Source organism: Delphinapterus leucas, chromosome 6 (assembly GCF_059928025.1).
Source record: "Delphinapterus leucas isolate spDelLeu-1000000601 "Yukka" chromosome 6, BTC_Dleu_Yukka2, whole genome shotgun sequence".
Taxonomy (NCBI): Eukaryota; Metazoa; Chordata; class Mammalia; order Artiodactyla; family Monodontidae; genus Delphinapterus; species Delphinapterus leucas.
In genome coordinates this window covers 118,976,871-118,999,890 of record NC_143134.1, presented here as the reverse complement: position 1 = coordinate 118,999,890, position 23,020 = coordinate 118,976,871, and the positions used below count along the sequence as shown (strand labels likewise).

At 48.7% G+C, this 23,020-nt stretch overlaps 1 protein-coding gene across 2 annotated transcripts in view; it reads right to left on the bottom strand.

The window, feature by feature from the left end:
• The window catches only part of GPR107 (G protein-coupled receptor 107), a 102,763-nt gene that overhangs the window by 10,029 nt on the left and 69,714 nt on the right, over positions 1-23,020 (bottom strand). The window contains exon 18 of one of the 2 annotated variants that reach the window (XM_089913855.1): positions 21,923-21,996. In XM_089913855.1, coding sequence (XP_089769981.1) covers positions 21,923-21,996 — 74 coding nt within the window. Of the gene's footprint in view, positions 1-18,933; positions 21,997-23,020 lie in introns of those variants that run through there. The other variant, XM_022578452.2, reaches the window with a different exon arrangement.

Below are 23,020 nucleotides of genomic sequence, written 5' to 3'. Positions count from 1 at the left end.
CCAAGGAGAAACACACCAAGACACATATTAATCAAACTATCAAAAATTAAATACAAAGAAAAAATATTAAAAGCAGCAAGGGAAAAGCAACAATTAACATACAAGGGAATCCCCATAAGGTTAACAGCTGATCTTTCAGCAGAAACTCTGCAAGCCAGAAGGGAGTGGCAGGACATATTTAAAGTGATGAAAGGGAAAAAACCGACAACCAAGATTACTCTACCGAGCAAGGATCTCATTCAGATTCGAGGGAGAAATTAAAACCTTTACAGACAAGCAAAAGCTAAGAGAATTCAATACCACCAAACCAGCTTTACAACAAATGCTAAAGGAACTTCTGTAGGCAGGAAACACAAGAGAAGGAAAAGACTTACAATAACAAATCCCAAGCAATTAAGAAAATGGTAATAGGAACATACATATCGATAACAACCTTAAATGTAAATGGATTAAATGCTCCAACCAAAACACAAACACTGGCTGAATGGATACCAAAACAAGACCTGTATATATGCTGTCTACAAGAGACCCACTTCAGACCTAGGGACACATACAGGCCAAAAGTGAGGGGATGGAAAAAATATTCCATGCAATGGAAATCAAAAGAAAGCTGGAGTAGCAATTCTTATATCAGACGAAATAGACTTTAAAATAAAGACTATTACAAGAGACAAAGAAGCACACTACATAATGATCAAGGGATCAATCCAAGAAGATATAACAATTGTGAATATTTATGCACCCAACATAGGAGCACCTCAGTACATAAGGCAAATGCTAACAGCCATAAAAGGGGAAATCGACAGTAACACAATCATAGTAGGGGACTTTAACACCCCACTTTCACCAATGGACAGATCATCCAAAATGAAAATAAATAAGGAAACACAAGCTTTAAATGATACATTAAACAAGATGGACTTAATTGATATTTATAGGACATTCCAACGAAAAACTACAGAATACACTTTCTTCTCAAGTGCTCATGGAACATTCTCCAGGATAGATCATATCTTGGGTCATAAGTCAAGCCTTGGTAAATTTAAGAAAATTGAAATCGTATCAAGTGTCTTTTCCGACTACAATGCTATGAGACTAGATATCAATTACAGAACAAAATCTGTAAAAACTACAAACACATGGAGGCTAAACAAAACACTACTAAATAACCAAGAGATCACTGAAAAAATCAAAGAGGAAATCAAAAAATACCTAGAAACAAATGACAATGTAAACACGACAACCCAAAACCTATGGGATGCAGCAAAAGCAGTTCTAAGAGGGAAGAATACTAGCAAACAGAATCCAACAGCACATTAAAAGCATCATACACCATGAACAAGTCGGGTTTATCCCAGGAATGCAAGGATTCTTCAATATATGCAAATCAATCAATGTGATAAACCATATTAACAAATTGGAGGAGAAAAACCATATGATCATCTCAATAGATGCAGAAAAAGTTTTTGACAAAATTCAACACCCATTTATGATAAAAACCCTCCAGAAAGTAGGAATAGAGGAAACTTACCTCAACATAATAAAGGTCATATATGACAAACCCACAGCCAACATCGTTCTCAATGATGAAAAACTGAAAGTATATCCACTAAGATCAGGAACAAGACTCTCACCACTCTCACCACTATTATTCAACATAGTTTTGGAACTTTTAGTCACAGCAATCAGAAAAGGAAAAGAAATAAAAGGAATCCAAATCAGAAAAGAAGAAGTAAAACTGTCACTGTTTGCAGATGACATGATACTATACATAGAGAATCCTAAAGATGCTACCAGAAAACTACTAGAGCTAATCAATGAAATTGGTAAAGTAGCAGGATACAAAATTAATGCACAGAAAATCTCTTGCATTCCTATCCACTAATGATGAAAAACCTGAAAGAGAAATTAAGGAAACATTCACATTTACCACTGCAACAAAAATAATAAAATACCTAGGAATAAACCTACCTAAGGAGACAAAAGACCTGTATGCCGAAAACTATAAGACTCTCATGAAAGAAATTAAAGATGATACAAACAGATGGAGAGATATACCATGTTCCTGGCTTGGAAGAATCAACATTGTGAAAATGACTATACTACCCAAAGCAATCTACAGATTCAATGCGATCCCTATCAAACTACCAATGCCATTTTTCACAGAACTAGAACAAAAAGTTTCACAATTTGTATGGAAACACAAAAGATCCCAAATAGCCAAAGCAATCTTGAGAAAGAAAAACAGAGCCGGAGGAATCAGGTTCCCTGACTTCAGACTATACTACAAAGCTACCATCATCAAGACAGTATGGTACTGGCACAAACAGAAATACAGATCAATGGAACAGGATAGAAAGCCCAGAGATAAACCCACGCACATATGGTCCACTTACCTTTGATAAAGGAGGCAAGAATATACAATGGAGAAAAGACAGCCTCTTCAATAAATGGTGATGGGAAAACTGGACAGCTACATGTAAAAGAATGAAATTGGAGCACTCTCTAACACCATACACAAAAATAAACTCAAAATGGATTAAAGACCTAAATGTAAGGCCAGACACTATCAAACTCTTAGAGGGAAACATAGGCAGAACACTCCATGACATAAATCACAGCAAGATCCTTTTTGACCCACCTCCTAGAGAAATGGAAATAAAAACAAAAATAAACAAATGGGACCTAATGAAACTTAAAAGCTTTTGCAGCGCAAAGGAAACCATAAACAAGATGAAAAGACAACCCTCAGAATGGGAGAAAATATTTGCAAACGAAGCAACTGACAAAGGATTAATCTCCAAAATATACAAGCAGCTCATGCAGCTCAATATCAAAAAAAAAACCCAACACAATCCAAAACTGGGCAGAAGACCTAAATAGACATTTCTCCAAAGAAGATACACAGACTGCCAACAAACACATGAAAGGACGCTCAACATCACTAATCACTAGAGAAACGCAAATCAAACCTACAGTGAGGTGTCACCTCACACCAGTCAGAATGGCCATCATCAAAAAATCTACAAACAATAAATGCTGGAGAGGGTGTGGAGAAAAGAACCCTCTTGCACTGTTGGTGGGAATGTAAATTGATACAGCCACTATGGAGAACAGTATGGAGGTTCCTTAAAAAACTAAAAATAGAACTACCATACGACCTAGCAACCCCACTACTGGGCATATACCCTGAGAAAACCATAATTCAAAAAGAGTCATGTACCACAATGTTCACTGCAGCTCTATTTACAATAACCAGGACATGGAAGCAACCTAAGTGTCCATCAACAGATGAATGGACAAAGAAGATGTGGCACATATATACAATGGAATATTACTCAGCCATAAAAAGAAACGAAATTGAGTTATTTGTAGTGAGGTGGATGGACCTAGACTCTGTGTCATACAGAGTGACGTAAGTCAGAAGGAGAAAAACAAATACCGTACACTAACACATATACATGGAAGAACATAGGGGCAGGACAGGAATAAAGATTCAGACATAGAGAATGGACTTGAGGACACAGAGAGGGGGAAGGGTAAGCTGGGACGAAGCGAGAGAGTGGCATGGACATATATACACTACCAAATGTAAAATAGATAGCTAGTGGGAAGCAGCCACATAGCACAGGGAGATCAGCTCGGTGCTTTGTGACCACCTAGAGGGGTGGGATAGGGAGGGTGGGAGGGAGATGCAAGAGGGAGGAGATCTGGGGATATATGTACATGTATAGCTGATTCTTTTTTTTTTTTTTGCGGTACGCAGGTCTCTCACTGTTGTGGCCTTTCCCGTTGTGGAGCGCAGGCTCAGCGGCCATGGCTCACGGACCCAGGCGCTCCGCGGCATGTGGGATCTTTCCGGACCGGGGCACAAACCCGTGTCCCCTGCATCGGCAGGCGGACTCTCAATCACTGCGCCACCAGGGAAGTCCTGATTCATTTTTTTATACAGCAGAAACTAACACACCATTGTAAAGCAATTATACTCTAAAAAAAAAGAAAAAAATGACATCATCTGTGGAAAGGATCCTGAACCAATATTGTGAGGGCTGGTCCTAGGGTCAGGCATGGGGCCTCCTGAGCCTCCGTCTCCTCACTTGTAAGTTGGGATCGTGGTGCCCTGGGGAGCCTGCTGCCTCACAGGGCTGCTTATGGGCCTTGACAGTGGGGCTTCCCCATCGCAGAAGGAGCAGATATCCCAGGGAGCCGCTGAGCGAGTTGGTCTGTGAATGAGAAGCAGGTGGAAACCCCATCGGCCTGGGGACACACGCTTCCCTCCTTCGTTCTCTCGGGCACCTGGGGAAGTGAGAAGGGATCTCTTTGCTCCTGAGTCCATGACCATCACGGCCACCCACCATTAACAGGCAGTGTTCTGGTCCTCAAAGTCTCTCTGCCCGGTGCGCTTGCGAGATGTACCGTCTCTGAACCTCACCTTCCCAGGAAGCCTTTCACGAGGGTCTCGAGTGAGCTGGAGCTGGCCACACACACACACACACACACACACACACACACACACACACTCCTGCTGCCCCAAGCCCCACACAGGAGCAAAGGGGAACGGGCTGTCGGCTAGTGTTCCCCTGTCCTTGCCAACCCCACTAAGGCTTATTCTCTGGGTCTGGGGAAGGGTCAGGGAACCATGCTTGCCCCTGGCCCAGCTGAAGCGAAAGGGAGATTTATTAGAAGGTCAGGAGGAGCAAGGGGGCAGCCCTGGGACAGTGCCTGTTCCTCCCTGACATCCCGGCTCCCGGTGGCCCGCAAAAGAGAGACCAAAGCTGGCTAACGGTAGCAGAACTGGCAATGTTTGTACGCACAGAACTGCTCAGGGGACTGATGGAACAGCCGGAGGACGGGCTGAGGAGGGGCAGGACCCAGGAATCTCTGGAATGTGGAATCTACTGGCAGAGGCAAGGAGACAGTGTCTTCAGGATGAGATGGGCTCTGGCCTCTTCCTCCTTCTCTGCAGCCCTTTGCCCAAAATCCAGTCCCGAGAGAGACTGTGTGATGGGCCACGCCACACTGGGGTCTGAGGACTACACCGGATGGGGACAGGGCAGCTCGGTGGACAGCTTCCCCAAGGTTGATCCCAGTGGAGGAGTTGGAGGAGTCTCCCTCCAAAGTAAACTGCATGTTCTTTTCCAGAAGAATGGGGAATGAATGTTGGGGAGGAACGGGGTGCAGCGGGGCAAAATCTAGTACATGATGCCCAGGACCCTGCTTCTTGGGGGCAGTTTCTGCCTTTGCAGACAGCTTCCCCTGTGCCTCCTGCCCCAGCTCCGCCTTACAGTCCCTCCAGGTCACCTGCCCACCAGACCGGCCGGTGAGTCACAAAGCCCAATCCTGGGGAAGAGGATCTGATTGGCTCACATGAGTCAGGTGTTTGCCTGGTCCAATCAGCCCCGGCCAACGAGGTTAGGTCACACAATGCCAGCTTCAGAGGTCCACCCTCTGGAAACGGGAGCTGGACAGACACCCCGAATACCGATGACCACAGAATTTGAGAATCCTCAAAGCTGGTAGCCAGTATTTGAAGGCCCCAAGTCCAACGTGCCCGACTTGCAGACAGGAGAAAGGAAGACAGAGGCTTGCTTCTCTCTGAGGGGCGGGTGCTGGACCCCCTCCCTAGGGACCAGTGGGCTCTCCCAGGGTCAAGCTCAGACATGCTCAGGAGTGGGGAAAAGGAGCAGCTTTCTTGGAGGCCCAAGCCCTGGAGCCCATGACCACCCTGGGTGCTGGGGAGCTGCACACCACCCGCCCCCCAGCTCATCACAGAGATGTCTGTTGGTTTCCAAGCCAGGCCCAGCCCCTCCTCATCCCAGGGAGTGCCAGAACCAGAGTTAGGGGCCAGAATACAGTCTCTTCCGGGCAGATGCAAGGGTTGGCTCCTAGGAGAGGTCCTGACGGCTGCTGGGGCCCAGATCAGCTCTCCCAGGCTCCCGGGCCCCATATGTCTGTTATCTCTGAGCCAACCCAGCAGCCCCATGAGGGCAGGACTCCATGTGTCTTGTCACTGCTGCCTGGCCAGGGCCCAACCCAGAGTGGAAGCTCAGACAACACTGATGAATATGGGTGGTGACCCTTCAGCCCCTTGACTCCTCTCTGACCATGACCTTAAGTCTGTCTCCTTGAGGTCAGCCATGCAGTGAATACAATAACGCCCAGGCCACTGTCCTGGACTCCAGGCCCACTAACCTCCTTCTGGTACAGACTTGGACAACTGCTCTCACCCTCTGGACCTCAGTTTCGCCGTCTGTACAATGAGGGGCTTCAATGTTCCTTCCAGTTCGGACATTGTATGCTGTAACAGTTCCAAGCTGGGGTTCAGTCTTGAAGCAGTCAGAGCTGACCAGCATTCAGGTGGGACGCCTTGCCTTCTCTTGGAGTCCTTCAGCTTCTCTTGCTTTCAGACTTGAACTTGGTAAAGAGCAAGTCCACAGTAACAGCAGCAGCTACCACTCTGCACCCTTGCTGTGTGCCAGGCAGTGCGCCAAGCGCTTCCTGAGCCCCAGCTCACTGAGCCTTTGCAGGATGCTATGAATTAGGCAGCCAGGCCCAGAGAGGTTGAGGAGCTGGGCCTGGGTCACACAGCTGCTGACCAGCCATAGGGATTCAAGTCAGGCTTGCCTGATCCCCAGCCTGTGAGTTCACTGTATGGTGCAAAAGCATCCTGAAATCTGAGTACAAAGAGATGTGTGGTCTGCTGAGACCCATCTTCATGTAACCGCTTGGTTTCACAGCTCACCAACGCTGGCAGAAGGCAGGGTATCCACATGATTTGGGGCTACTTACTGCTGCATGGATAGGTCTGCAAAGCCCCTTCCTCCTAACAGCTCTGGGGAGCCTGAAGGGCTGCACCTGCTTGGCCTCTGAAGTTTTGCGGAGGGAGCCTGACAGCACCCCCTGGGTCCAGCAAACAGTGGACAGCCATCAACTGTGCATCTTTAAAGCCCTCACTGTCGGGACTTCCCTGGTGGTCCAGTGGTTAAGACTCCGAACTCCCAATGCAGGGGGCCCGGGTTCGACCCCCGGTCAGGGAACTAGATCCCACATGCCGCAACTAAAGATCCCACATGCCGCAACGAAGACCCGGCGCAGCCAAATAAATAAATAAATATTAAAAAATAAAATAAAGCCCTCATTCTCAACGGCCGCTGGGCCATCACTAACATACTGATGTGCAGACCTCACACCCACTCCCCCAGCCCAGGGAAATTCACGCTCCCTCACTGACTGCTGGCCAAGGATGCCTGACCCAGGGCTCCATGCCCAGTGTGGGATCCCTGCCCGCCCTACGAAGCCCAACCCACTGCAGGGGACTCAGACGGGGTCTTCGTGTAGATTCTGGGAATACAGAGGCAGAATGCTGCAAAGTAGGGTGTAGGAAAAGCTCCTCTGGTAGGTGAGGGCACAGGGCTGAGAGTTTGGAAGAGGAGTTCTAGAAGTGTCTTTCCTGGAGTCCCCAGCCCCCATCTCTCTGCCCCTTCATTTATAAAAGAATGGCCTCTGCTCCTCCTGTGAAATGCTTCTAGAGCTAGCACAGCCACATGCCCCCTCTCGCCCCACAACAGGTTAAGTATGGGCTGGGGGCTGGAGAGGGGACGTCCTTCCCCCCCTCACTCCCACTCTGAGAGCCCATCCAGCAGCACACCTGACCCAAGTCCCAAGTCGCTCCCAGGCTGGGGGCGGGAAGGGCAGATAGGACCTGAGAGTCCGTGGAACTCGGCCTCTCTCGCCTTCCTGCCCAGCCCACCAGTTCCTGCTCCTCGTGGCTCTCTGCCCCACTCCATCTGAAGGACACCTGCCAAACAGCAAGCTGACAACAGGGCCCTGCAGGTGACAGAGTGCCCCTTGGGGCCTGGGGCCAGACTGAAAACAACAAACCAGAGGGAGAGACAGGCATAGCTTTTGGCTCCTTCCAAACAGGCTGGTGGCTCAGGGGTGATTTAAGGGCCAGCTTGTCTCCAGGGGTGAGGATGGGCTCTGAGCCTGGAAGGCCGTGGGAGGCAGTGCAGGCAGTGGGGTGGGGGAGGCCCTGTGATGACTTGGCCCCTTATTGCCCGTGTGACCCTAGGTTCTCCCCTGTTCTGCTGCATGGCCAGGTTTCCCGGCAGTTCCCTCCGGAGAAGTAAATACAGCCTTGTTAATAATTCTGTCTGAATCACCCGGCCTCTGGCTGCTCTGTGCTAAGTGGTTCATAGGGGCCTGGAGAGACTCATAACGGGGAGGTTAAACACGACTGAAAATCAATGAGGCCACCCTCTAATGGGTTTTATGAGGCCTGGACCAGGAAAAGGCAGGAGCCACCATAGTCGGGGCCACCAATATGCAGGGCGGGCAAAGGAGCCCGCATGCGAATTCCAGAAGGGGTAAACAAGTTTTCTCTCAAAACCAACAAAATCAGCTTTCATCCCAGGCTCAGCCCTGGAAGGCTTGTTGCTTCCAGTCAAAACGCAGAGCGGTGGGTAGGAAGGACTCGCCCCAGGATACAGCACAGCTGGGCTCCAAGTCCGGCACTTGCTGTGTGGCCGTGCGCAGGTCAGTTGCCCCCTGGGACCTCACCTTGGCTGCCTGGTCTATGGAACTGGGCGGGCCCCCTTTCGTGCTCAGTGTTGGGTCTGGGGTCAGGGTTGCTGAAATCCCACCTGGCTGCCTGCCCTCAGGGCACCGGTGACGAATGAATGTCATTAGCAGATTCTCAGGAAGGACACTGTATAAACCATCCCCTCCCTTCCCATGACAGCCCTTCCACCTCTGCTAACTATCCCCTTCTCGTCTCAGAATTCTGCCCCAACATTTTCCAGGGAGCCTTCCAGAACCCTCCAAGGAGACCGCAAAGGTTCCTCAGGGCTTCCTGATCCCTTGTGCGTCCCTTCTGTCAGAGTGTCTCCCTGCTGGAACACTGCAGAGTAACAGAAAACCTGACCTAACCTGGCTAGAGCATAAAGGGAAATCTGACGCATGTAACTCAGGAATCCAGCAGTACCTGCCTTCAGGCAAGGCTTGATCCCGGCTTACAGGTTATGAGAGGATCTGGGTTTCCTCTCTCCATTTCTGGCTCTGCATCCTCAGCGTTAGGGCCATTCTCAGGAAGGCTCTCCAGCTTGCTGCAGGCGGCAGTTTAGGTGTCCCACCTGGTGTTCACATCTTGCTGAAAGTGACCCACTTCCTCCCCACCCTCATCCTGCCAACCATCAATGTAGTGGGGTGAGGAGACAAGCGATGTGCTGATCAGTTTCAATCACTTGAGGTTCAAGCCTAGAGCTAGGAGTATGGGGTCAGTCTCCTCCAAAACACAAGCCTGAGAAATCTGAGGTCCAGTTTGGGATAGAGAAGAAGAGATAAAAGTGCGAGAGGCAGCCAGGCCATGTCCCCCACATCACTCCTTTGTGCTGTAATTACCAGTGTGCTGGATGCTCAGGGTGCAGTCTGACCACATCACTTCCCTGTTAAAACTTGCCAGTGCCTTCCCACTGCCTTCATGGTAAAGGCCAGCCTCCTTAGCAGAGGGCCTCTTGACACAGCCCACATCTGCTTTTCTAGTCTCATCCCTCTCTGCTCCCGACTTCCCACTCATGATTCCAGCTCTACAGGATCCATCCCAATGTGCCAGGATCTCATCACTGGCCTTAGCACATGCCATTCCCCCCATCCAAACACCTTTCCATCGCTGCCTGCTTCATTGAGCTAATCCATACAAAATGGTACTTCCTCCATGAAGCCCTCCTTGACCTACCCAGGGTTGGGTGCACAGGCTCTGTGTTCCCACAGACACCTCTCAGTTTGGATCACTATTTTTTTAACAGCTTTTGTCAGCTATGATTCACATACCATACAATTCACACATGTAAACTGTACATTTAATGGTTTTTAGTATATTCATAGTGTTGTACAACCATCACCAAAATTTTAGAACATTTTCATCAGTTCAAACAAAAAACACCTCTTCTAAAAAAAAAAAGTGGATATATGTATAACTGATTCACTTTGCTGTACACCTGAAACTAACACAACACTGCAAATCAACTGTACCCCAATAAAAATTAAAAACAGCAGCAGCAAAACTCACTCTTTAGCAGTCACCCCTTGTGAGCCCCCTCCCCCTGCCCCTGGCAACCACTAATCTATTTTCAGTCTCTTCAGACTTACCTATTCTGGACATATTATATACATGGAATCGTACGATATGCGGCCTTTGTGTTTTCTTTCATTTAGCAAAATGTTGTCAAGTTTCATCCATGTCGTAACATGTATCAGTACTTCACGCTTTTTTTATTGCTGAATAATATTCCTTTGTATAGATAGGCCACTTTTATTTATCCATTCATCAGTGATGGACATTTGGGTTATTTCCAATTTTAGGCTATCAGGAGTAATGTTTCTATGGATATTTGTATCCAAGTTTTTATGTGGACCTGTGTCTTCATTTCTCTTGGCTGTGTACCTAAGAGCGGAATTGCTGAGTCACATGGTAACTCTACACGTCGTCTTTGGAGGAACCGCCAAACTTTTCCAAAGCAGCTGCAGCATTTTATACATTCCCATCAGCAAGTGTGTAAGGATTTCAATTTCTCCACAACCTCACCAACACTTGTTATTATATATTTTTTATGATAGCCACCCTAGTAGTGTGAAGTAGTATCTCACTAATTTTGATTCACTTTTCTCTGGATGTTGAGAGTCTTTTCAGGTGCTTGCTGGCCATCTGTCTATCTTCTTTATAGAAATGGCTATTCAGATGCCAAGACCATTTCAGTGGGGTAAGGACAGTCTTATCAACTAACGGTACTGGGAAAACTGGGTATCCACACGCAAGAGAATGAAGCTGGACCCTCATCCTTACACTATACACAAAAATGAACTCAAAGTGGGTCAAACTAAACCTAAGACCTAAAACTCTTAGAAAAAAAAAAAAAAAGCTTCATGGCATTGGATTTGGCAGTGATTTCTTGGCAACAACAAAATAAATAAATTGGACTTAATCAAAATTTTAAAATTTTGTGCAAAGGACACTATCAAGAGTGAAAATTCATTTGTTATAAAGCAGAAACTAACACACCATTGTAAAGCAATTATACCCCAATAAAGATGTTAAAAAAAAAAAAGACAAAAATAGGGCTAATTCCTTGGTTCTGGAGCCAAAGAAGAGATAAATCCAAGAGGAACTGGTGAAAGCCATACTCCCATCACATAGTCCCATGTGTATTCTAGTATCATAACCTTTGTTACTGTGTATGTAATCACCAGTTTACTTGTCAGTCTCCTAGATTGTCAGCAACTTCAGAGCAGGGACCACACTTTATTGTCATTATTATTCCTGTGCCTGACATAGTGGCTAATATTTACTAGGTATTTAATAAATGTTTGCTGAATAAAAAAAAAAAAGAGTGAAAATTCAACCCACAGAGTGGGAGAAAATACTGCAAACCATATATCTGATAAAAGATTAGTATCCAGGGTATATAAAGAACTCCTACAACTCAACAACAAAAAAACCCAATCCAAAAATGGGCAAAGAGAACTTTGAGGACACGACGCTAAGTGAAATAGGCCAGTCACAATAGACAAATACTGTGTGATTCCATTTATACGAGGTGTCTAGAGTAGTCAGATTCATAGACAAAGTAGAATGGGGGCGGTGCCAGGGATTTGTGGGGTAGGGGAGAATAAGGAGTTGTGGTTTAGTGGGTGTAGAGTTTCAGCTTTGCAAGATGAAAAGAGTTCCGGAGATTGGTTGCAGAACAACGTGAATGTATTTAACGCGACTGAACCGTACACTTAAAAATGGTTGAGATGATAAATTTATGTATATTTTACCATAATTAAAACTAAACTAAAACTGAAATGAGCTAAGGACTTGAATGGACATTTCTCTGAAGAAGATAAACAAATGGCCAAGAAACACAGAAAAGATGCTCAACATCACTATTCATGAGGGACAAGGAAATCAAGACCACAATGAGATACCAAATCACAGCCACTATGATGGCTATGATAAAAACAAAATAACCTACAAAATAACAAGTGTTGGCAAAGAACGCTTGTGGAGAAACTGGAATCCTTGGGCACTGCTAGTGGGAATGTAAAATGGTACACCTGCTGTGGAAAATGGTATGGCAGTTCCTCCAAAATTTAAATACAAAACTACCATATGATCCAGCAATCCACTTCTGGGCATGTACTCAAAAGAGCTGAAAACAGAGACTTGAATAGATATTTGTACACCTACGTTTACAGCAGCACTACTCACAATAACCAAAAAGTGGAAGCAATCCAAGTATTCATCAATGGATGAATGGATAAACAAAATATGGTATGTCTACATATACATGAAATGGAATATTGTTCAGCCTTAAAAAGGAATGAAATTCTGATACATATCACAGATGAACCTTGAAATTATTATGCTAAGTGAAACACCTATTCAGATCCTTTGCCCATTTAAAAAATGGATTATCTTTTTATTGAGTTGTAAGAGTTCTTCATATATCCTGGAGACAAGACCATTCTCGGATATACAGTTTGCAAGTATTTGGGTTGTCTTTTCACTTTCCTGATGATGTCCTTTGAAGCACGGAAGTTTTAATTTTCATCAACTCCAGTTTATCTTTTTTCTTTATTGCTTGTCTTTGGTGTCTCATCTAAGAAACCACTGCCTAATAATACAAGGTCACAAAGATTTACTCCTGTGTTTTCTTCTAAGAGTTTTATAGCTTTAAGTGTATGGTTCATTTTGAGGTAGTTTTGGTATATGGTGTGAGGTAGGGCTACAAACTTACTTTTTGCATGTGGATGTCCAGTTGTCCTTAGCAGCGTTGGTTGGGAAAAAAAATTCTTTCCAGATTGCATGGTTTTGGAACACTTGCCGAAAATCAATTGACCATAGATGTATGGGCTTATTTCAGGACTTTCTATTTTATCTCATTGAGCTCTACATTTATGCTTCTATCACTACCACATTCTCTCCATCACTACAGTTTTTTAGTAAGTTCTGAAACTGAGAAGGGGGAATCCATCAGCTTTGTCCCTCTTTTTCAAGATTGTTCTGGCTACTCCGGATCCCTTGCATTTGCATATGAATTTTAAGATCAGCTTGTGAATTTCTGCAAAGAAACCAGCTGGGATTTGGGTAGGGATTACACTGAATTTGGAGATCAATTTGGGGAGTACTGTCATCTCTAACAATATTGTTTCCTGATCCATGAATATGAGATGGCTATTTATTTAGATGGTCTTTCAGTGTTTTTGTTTTCAGAATATTAATTTTACTCTTCTTCTGTTAAATGTTTTATTCTTTTTGATGCTATTTGTAAATGGAAATGCTTTAATTTCATTTTTTGGACTGTTCGTTGCAAGTACATAGAAATATTGATTTCTGTATATTGACCATGCATCCTCCTTGCTTGCTTCTGCACCTCTATGCTTAACACAGCAGGCAGGCACTCGGCCCAGGCATGGCAAAGGCTGGGAGTGGGGCAAGACTGGAGGTCAGGCCACCAGCTGCAAGGCGGCAGCTGTTGTTGTAATCCGGGTCACGGGTGAGTGCGGCTGGCCTGGCTAGTGGCAGTGGGGAGAGAGAAGTGGGTAGGCTTGAGCCACAGGACTGGGATGGGGTGAGGGAAAGGGAGTGTCAAGGATAAGGCCCAAGTTTTTGGCCTGGATCACATTTACTAGGATTGGGGAGGGGACGTGGTCATTTCATTTTGAAAGTGTAGCTTTGAAGTGCCTTTAAAACAGTCCAGGGACTTTCCTGGCGGGCCAGTGGTTAAGACTCCATGCTTCCACTGCAGGGGGCACGGGTTCGATCCCTGGTCAGGGAATTAAGATCCCGCGTGCCACGCGGCGCTGCCAAAAAAACAAAAAGCAAAACAGTCCAGGAGGCAGCTGGATAAACCGTAAGTAGCTCAGGACAGTTCTAGGCTGGGAATACGATCCTGGGTGTCAGAGAGCAGAAGAGAGCTGGGGCAGTGCCGAGGAGCCCAACACCGAAGGGCTGCGCGCAGGAAGCCGACTGTGGCCAAGCAGCTGGAGAGAGAAGGAAAACTACCGGAAGTCTAACCTGGCTGGCGTGGAATTCCGAGGAGGGAGGCAGTGGGTGCAAGGTGATGTGGCCAAGGGTGAAAGGGGAGGGGTCCCACCGTGCCACAGGCTGCTACAGTCACGACAGGTAATAACCAAGCCCCAGAGGCTGCAGGAGACTTTGGCCGGTGGAACCCAGACCGCAGTGAGTTGCGGGTGCTGGAGGGGAAAGAGGCAGACCAGAGAAGTTCGCCCTGTAAGTAGGGGGCGGGGGCTGCAGCTTGGCCTAGGGAGATTTGTTTTTTTAATGGGAAGAAAACTTGACCAAGCAGTACTGCTGATGCGAAGGGGACAGTTAAAATGGAAAGGGTGGGAGGAAGGAGGAGAGGAAGCGGGGGCAGCAGTCATGCGCTCAACCCTCCCCCACGCACCCCCCTTATTGCTCTCCCATCATGCGGTGGAAACCAGGCTCGCATCATTTTACGCTGTGGTCCTGCAAATACTAGTGCGTTGAGGAGTGCTTTCAGCCCTCGGTGAGGCTTGCAGCCTAGAGCCCGGGACCTGAATGAGACACGTGCTAAGCGCATAAACAAGACTTAAGCTCGGTTGGTTCTGCAGGTGTTTCCATGAGCAGATTCCTTGTTTTTTATGAAAGTCAGCAACCCTGGCAAACTGGGAAGGAGCAGTGCAGGGTGCAGCTCCTGCAAGGGGCACAATGACCCCCTAAAATCCAGCCCCCAAACCGCTGAGGCAGCTTCTCCCCACGTGGTGGGGGCCAGGCCAGCTCTAGGGCTGGATGGATGCTCGGAAACGCCTGTTGTGCACGCAGCTCGGGCGCAGATCTGCGGGAAGAAAGTCCAGCACTTTCTCACCCCACTTACCAGCCTCACTGTCGAGTAGCCTGAGGGACCGCGCAGCTCTCAACCTGCCGACCTGACAGATCCCTGGGGAAGGGCAGGGCGCCCGAAGGCGGCTGCCACAGGGAAGGAGCCCACGTGGGCGTCGGGAGGACTCCACAGGGTCCCAAGGGCGGTCGGCCGCTCTCAGCAGGTAGATCTGGGTCAGCTGTCTGCTGCCCACTTGGTCTGCTCTTCCGGCTCATTAGAGAAACCAGAAGGCGAGTGAGCTGTGGTCGGACCCACTGGCACAGGCCTTCCTGACCCTGAGCGGCACTGGAGGTGCAGGGTCCTCGGCCCGCGAAGTTCACAGGTTGTCAGCCCGGACGGCTGCATTTCTAACGGGGGAGGAGGAAGCCAAGGCTGATGGAGGGGAGCAGCTCAGCTGGCCCGCTGGCACCCCTCACCGGATTACCACTGCAACCCTGCCAGGCAGGCCCGGAGTCAGGACGCCGTCTCGCTGCTGTGTGACCAGCAGGAGTCTGCACGGGTGGGTGCTCGACGCACCCCCTGAATGACTGGGGCAAGTCTCAAGAAGGGAGCTGGGTTACACCAGCGGTTCTCAAGGTGTGACCTGGGACCAGCCGAGGTGGCATCACCTGGGAGCTTGTTAGCAACGCAACGTCTCAGGCCCCGCAAGAGACCTACTGAATCAGAAGCCCTGGGCCCTCCGGGGACTCTGATGCTTGCTCCAGTTTGTGAAGTACTGGATTAGACGGTCCCCAGGTCCTTCCCACACCTTCCTCAGCTGTCCCCTTCCTGGGTGGCCTCAGCGTCTCTCACCCTTGAGAGTCTCACCCGATTCCTGGGCTCTACTCTTGGAATGCCCTGTCCCCGCTCCTGAGGCTTCTCTCCATGGACACCCTGGGTAACCCAAGGCCTCTGCAGAGGCAGGAAGGAGCTGCGGGTGAGGCATGGCCGGTAACTGGAAAGCCCAGGGGAAACGACATGGACTCTGAGGCCCTTCATTCCGAGCTTCTGGGATGCTGTGAACTGAGGATCATTCTAACATTACTATAAACGCAGCAACAGTACCCGAAGAGCTCCAGGCCAGGCCCCTAACTTAATCCTCATCACCACACCAAGGCTGGAGTCAGGAGACCTGGGTTCTCACCTCAGCTCCGATACTTACTGGCTGGGGGAGGGGGAGGGTGGGGCACAACCCTCTCTACGCCCCCATTTTTTGCAGCTTTAAAGCCAGGGCTTTGGATGGACAAATCACAGACAGTCTCCTGAGTGGAAGAAGCCATACAAGGAAGTGTGATTCCACTCCCGTGAAGTTCTAGAATAAACTAACCTACAGCGTAGAAATCAGAGCAGCGGCTGTGGTAGTTCTGGACAGGGGGTGGTTTTGACTGAGAAGGGGCACAGGGGACTTTATGGGGTGATGGAAATGTTCCATCTCACTTATGGCAGAGGCTACAGAACGGTATATACACTTGTCAAAACTCATCCAACTATAGGCTTAAAGGGTACATTTTACTGTATGTGAGTTACACCTCAATTTAAAACATTCCTAGTAAAATAAGGGGCTTGGGATTGGATGACTTCCAAAAATGCTTTGAGTCTGAAATCTTGGATTTCTCTGATTCTGATGTGGGAACACCAGCAGGGTTATCTGATGACCAACATCATAAGAGGGTGAACCCGAGCCTGTCGCAGGGTGGGCTTTACCCCAAGCCTCCGCCGTCATCTCCCCTCAAATGGCAGCAGTGCCCAGGCCCTGACTCAGAGAGCAACCCCTGTCCCCAGTGGAGGCAGGACACCAGTCAACTACAACTGATCTTCAGTTTGTTCCAAAACAAAGCCTCTGGAGTTGAAGTCACGTCTGAGTTTCAATGGCAGCTGAGACACAGGGAGCTTCTCTAGTAGGTGTCACTCTTGCCAGTGGGAGCGAGTGGGAGGCAATTAACTAATTTAATGAACAAAAATCACAAAGGAAAGAATTATAAGGGGGGAGGGGGGTGGAGAGACAGCAGGCAGGAGTTGGCAACTCCCTCGGATTACAAACATACGTTCCTGTCACAGAATCTTTATTTTACATGTTTGCATCACAGCAGGAGAACCCGTCCCCTACATCACCCGGATCGGAACCTCCACCCGGCAGATGTTCACATAAACACTCTTCAGTGACCATCAGTGTTTAAAGAAAAAGTACTGAAAACTCCTGCTGCATCCCAATCTAACCTGGAAAGCAAAGAATATTTACAGACATTTTCTCCCCCAAATGAAACTTATTTCTGGGTTGGATGTGTCTGAGCTCTTCTGAGGTCACATGACTAGGCAAATCCAATTTATCATCTGGAAAAGCTGCTTAAGGCATCAAGAAACCCCCTTGTGTGGACAGGGTTTTTGGATCCTTTTGTAATAAGTGTCTTAAACGCTAAGAAGGCTGACCGCCTGGCCCCCTGACTGGTTTGGCTGCCCACCCCAAAGCCTCAAACCCCGCCCCAAGATAAGCTTGCTGTCTGGGGGCGAGCTAGCTCTTCTGTCTCACCTTGACCTTTACTGACTTTATCCGCACTCCTTCCCAAACGGCCCGCCTGCAGACTTCCTGCCAGTAGGTCCCAAAGGTCCTTGACACGACACAACCAAATCCTTGCTCCTGCACCTCCCCGCCCCGCCCCACCGAGTGCTTTCTGCACACAGTCTCTCACAGGATGTGCATGTCCATGTCCTAGCAACGAGCCACTGAAAAACATTATATTTCAAGCATAAGCCGTGCAGAGAGGGCAGATGCATCGCCAGGCGACAGAAGGGCCCTGGGGGGAATGTCCGGCTTGCCAATCAGTAACTACATTCCAGGTGGTAGTGACAAGTATTAGCATCAACTCAGGTGGAGCTCTTGTACGACCTCCTGCCAGAAACACCCTAGAGAAAACTGGAGTAAAGGGCAGACCTTCTAGAACGTCTGGTATGGTTTTTGATACACCAAGAGGTATCAAGTTAAAGTCTAACTTAACTTCTTCCATGGGGAATTCTGAAGAGAAAAGAAAGCAGCAGGCCACAGGCGTCCTGGGCTCAGCATGTTGGGAATCTGCTGAAGGTCAGGCGTGGGTCAGGGAAGCAAGGGTGAGGTGTGGAGTGCAGAGCAGGAGGAGGAGGGGGCGAGGACCCGTGTCCTCTGATCAAGCAGCAGGAAGCACCAACAGTCCCACTGCTCTCTACGGGGTGTACAGAGCAGGGCAAATAACCCATCAGACTGTCTCAGGTCCTAGAAGCCTCCCTCGAAGGAAATGCTCCAGGATGGCGGAGATGGCCAGAGCCACTCACAATTAAAACTGGCATCTTTGACACTGTTCCTTGGTCGGTACAGACTAAAATAAGACATACATCTCCGTGCAGGGGCAGAAGATCATATACGGTCCAAAGCAGTAATATGTGCTCTTGGGATAAAATTCTTAGCTTGGAAAATACATCCTTCACACAGCTGCTGGGAGAAAATGCTGCAATGCACCACAGGCTTCAGCCCGTATTCCCAGACTGAGCCCATGTGGAACTGATGGGCGAGGGCCAAGGCGAGGAAAGAGAAGGAGATGGGGGGGGAGGGGGAAGGGGGGGAGGAGGGGGGGGAAGGGGGGAAGAGGGAGGGGGAAGGGGGGAAGAGGGAGGGGGAAGGAGAGCATCCTGTGGTGAGATCACAATGAGGGAGTGGACGCCTTGCCGAGGCAGCCCCGTGGAGTGGACTTATGAAGAGACTGGGTGCCGCCTTGGCTGGCTGGACATGTCCAGGGGAAAAAAAAACTGGAAAATTTACTCTAAAGTGGTTTCTTGAAAGAAAACTGAACAGACTCAGGCTATGATCTGAGAAACCATCTTTTACACCAGAGCAAGCTTCTCTTTACAAGAGGAGCCAGCAGGAGTATTCAGCGGAGGCACTGCTGCTAAAACGTTGAAGTATTGCGGGACCAAGAAACAGGCTGATGGGAGTCTTTGGCCACTGTTAAGAGCCAGGATTAAGAGATCAGTGATTGTTCTTGTGGTCCCAGAAGTAATTTTCTAGCAAAACACACACACTCTATCAAAGGAAAACAGATCCTTTACTTGCTAAAGTTTCACAGCCAGCGGCACCTCCAGTCCACGGCAGGATTCTCAGAGGAAGTACGTATATTTCGCGTAGGCAGAAACAGGGAGCAGCACAAAGCGAAGCTATAAATACCACCGATCGTTCTATGATGTGCACCGATCCTTTCTGCCCAATCCCTGAAATACTGAGAGGGCTTAACCATTCAAACACTGCATCACCGTGAGCCCAAGGGGACTGTGAAAATCAGGCTGCAGGAAGCGGGCTGTCAGCTGGGGAAGCACCTTGGCTTTAGACCCCAATCAGTCATCTTTACTCAAGAGTAGAGCTAAGTGCTGCTTACTGCCATCAAGTCATAGAGAAAGAGAACAAATTTTTGCAGAACAGGATGAAGAGCTTAAATAGTTTTGTAAAAACGTGAACTACCACCTATTTTCCCAATCTTGGGCTGGGGGTTTGATTTCTCTTGATCAGCGGCCTGCCTTTAAATCTTCTGCCAGTTAAAATATAGGACGTGGGCAGACGACCCATTTGCTAGGAAGCCTGCGGCCTGCCTTTATTTCTAATCCACTACCTTATCTCATCTGTACCTTCCAGTTCCAGAAGGGTCAGCACTGTAAAACTGCAGCCTCTCAGCCATTCTGCGAGCCTAGAGGTGCCGCGTGGGATTTGAAGACCACCCGGTACCACAGAGAAGCCCAGCCCTCTGGGTCATGCCCTCCTGTGACCGCTGGGGCCCGGGGACCTCAGAGCAGGAAGGCTGAGCAGGGGCCGGTGCCAGCCCACATGCACACCCTCATCTTCATTTACTCGCTTCCCCGCTTCCAGCACATGAAGTGAGGACACCTCCGTGGAGACCCTTTCGTGTGTGTGTGTGTGTGTGTGTGTGTGTGTGTGTGTGTGTGTGTGTTTCCTCAAACCTTTGGTTCTTGCCAAGAGGTCTACGGCCTAGTCGAGAACATCTGCTTGCAGGACAAACAGCAAACACGTCCCTCGGAGGGAAGCACCAAAGGAAGTTTTGGCCACAGTATGCGACACATTTCTTAATCACTGGGATGGTGTTCACGTCAGGAAAACAAAGTCTGAAAAATACTCCCGTCCTCCCTGCCACTTCCTTCTCCTGTCACACAGCTTCCAGATTACTTAAAAGACAAAAAAAAGGCCCTTAGATGAATACTTGGGGCCTATTTCCTCGCTCCTGAAGATGGGAAGACACACGAACCCTTCCCTAAAATATCTGTGGAGAGGTGGGCAGCAGCAGCCTTGGAAGACGCTGGTCTTCCTCCTCACTCAGCCAGGATCGAGCCCCTGTGGAGGTGGCACTGGGCAGAGCACAGAGGGCTCATCGAAGCGCATAGAAAGGACACTTGCTTCCTCACTGGTCATTTAGGAAGTGACAATGGTACAGGAGAGGGAAAATAACTGTTTTCTGAGTAAAGACACTTCAGGTTCCCAAACCGGGCATACTGAGCGGCACCCCTAAATCTTGTGGTTTCTGATCGACCCTTCCAAGCCAGAGGTAAGAGAATAACCACCAGCCACAGTCACCATCCAGCACCCAGGAGGCAGGCCAGGAGGTCAGGGGGGGCTCGGGCTCCTGACGCACGTGGGCACTGGGAGCTACCCCGCCCGGCCGGGACCCCACGCTCCAGGGAGCTTGCCTGATGCAGTGTTTCAGTCCCCATCTCAGGCTCCGGCAGCCAAAGCCTTAGTAGGAAACGAGCGGAAAGCCCTGCTATGCCCTCTGTCACAGGGAACCTTCTGAGCTTGTCCCAATACTCAGATGGCTTGGCTACGAGCTGCAGTACTGTTCACTCAGGCAATGTATCCGTGCTCCTCTCCAAGCTCTGAAAGTTTGGAAGGGAACCTCACTGAGCTTCTGTGAAAGGTCTCATCATCCCCACACCCCAGAGTAAACCTGCTAATCACCCTCATCTTCTTTGCATACTTACTCTTGGAATACAGGGACAAGGTCTGCTGCATTCCTCCCTTTAGAAGTCCTACCTGGCTACAGGAAAAGCTCTGTCATGATGACGATGTGCCTTAAGGATCTGCTTCGACATGATCCTTTCTGCCCCCAGCTGCTCCTTAAGGAAAAGTCCTTCCCGTTTCCCCGTATTCTGATCACACAAAATAGATGCAGCTGCGAGAAGAGAGGGACGAGAGGGCCGCCAGAGACGGTGCTGCTCTGCGCCGTCGGGGGGACCAGATGTTCAGGGAAATCCTACAGGAGGCGGCTTTTCGAGCTTAAAAACACACTTCCGTCCATCCATTAGGTAACACAGAACACACTTCAGTCAAGAGAGCCATTTGCCACCACCAGGGCCTTGACTCTGACACCGTAGCCCTCGGACGACTGTCGTTCCTGGTCACTTTCAGAATCCGGGATGAAGGTCTGGGGCGACATTCAGGGCCGGAAATCCTGGGGCACTCTCTTAATACTAAATTGGGTTTTGACTTTGCTTTCTAAAATAACCTGATCTCACTCGTTTTTTGTCCCCAAGATGCAGCGATGCTCACCTCTCCCTTCTTTGTGAGCCCCCGTGCCCCACTCGACATCTGCTCGTTTCCTAAAGCCCCTTCCCGTGCCCTGAACGGCTGCAGACACACCACCACCCGCCATGCCCCATCCACCAACATTCCACTGCTACACACTGGGTCACAACTGCACCTACCTGAAGAGTTCCCAATTTAAAATAATAGAGATTAAAAACAAAGTCTTCCTTTTACCCTCCTCCTCTTACACCCCCTACCCAGCACTCCCACCTGAAGGAGAATTCTAGCTGCCTATCACCAGCCACAGATCCGGCTTCCAGAAAAGAGTGAAAAGTTAGGCTTCCGTGGCAATTGCTCACAGCCACATGCTCTGCGGTGTCACCGTCGGGAGGGCCGACCTCTCTCGCCGACCAACAGGACTACGAATAAACCGTTTCCTTTGACAGTGCCGCCTCGGAGCTCCTCCATCACGCGCTGCCTTCCCACTCACCCTGCGGCTCCACCGAGCCGTTGGTCACCTTCTTGACTTTCTTCATATTCTCCATCACCCCTGACGTGGTCACTCTGAATGAGGGAAAAAACGAGGAAAACTTCAGTCTTAAAGTAAAAGGCCGTCTTCACCACAGCACAGTGGCAGCCAGGGGTAAAGGGCGTTGGCTCTGGAATCAGACACACGTGGGTTCAAATCCTGACCCGCCCTTTGCTAGCTGTGTAAGCTTGCCCAAGTCACGTGACCTCCCTGTGCTGCAGGAGAAACACAGTCCCCACTTTCCAGAACTGTCGTGAGGGAAAAACGAGATTCTCTGTCCTGCCCAGTCACTACATACCAGCTGTTATCACAACCAGCATTCATCTCTTTTTGTCACAAATTTTTATGTTACGTATCTACGCTAGTCACAGTTATGACACCAGTATCTGTATCATAATTAACATTCTGAAAAAAGCTCATCAGCTGTAGACGTTTACACCAGCCAGCCTCAGTGGATCATTTCCGAGTCCTGGGACAGAACCACAGGTTTGGAGGAACTTTCTGGGCCCAAAGATTCTTTGACCGTTAGAGACACAGGGTGACTCACGACATCTCCTGAGAAGGTGGGGGTCTATGAGAAGACAGCCTCTTGCCTCACAAAATGTGAGCTAGACAGATTCTAAGGATCTGGGTATCCATGACGCAACTGAGCAGCTCCGTAGCAGGAAACACCAAGCCGATACTGACCTCCACCTGGTAGGCGGAGCACAGGGGATTTTCAGGGCAGCAAAATGACTCTGTATGATTCTATTATATAACGGTGGGCACACATCTGTCCAAACCCACACAGTGTACAGCACCAGGAGTGAGCCTTACTGTAAACTACGGGCTCTGGATGATAATACGTCCATACAGGCTCATCAATTGTAAGGAACGTACTACTGTGGACAGGGGATGCTGATAATGGAGGAAGCTATGCGTGTGTGGGGCGGGGGCATATGCGAAGTATCTGTACCCTCTGTTCAATTTTGTTCAATGTTATGAACCTAAAACTGTTCTACAAAATAAAGTGTTAGAAAAAAACACCCCTGGCCCAGCATCTCCTTAAGGACTCTAGGA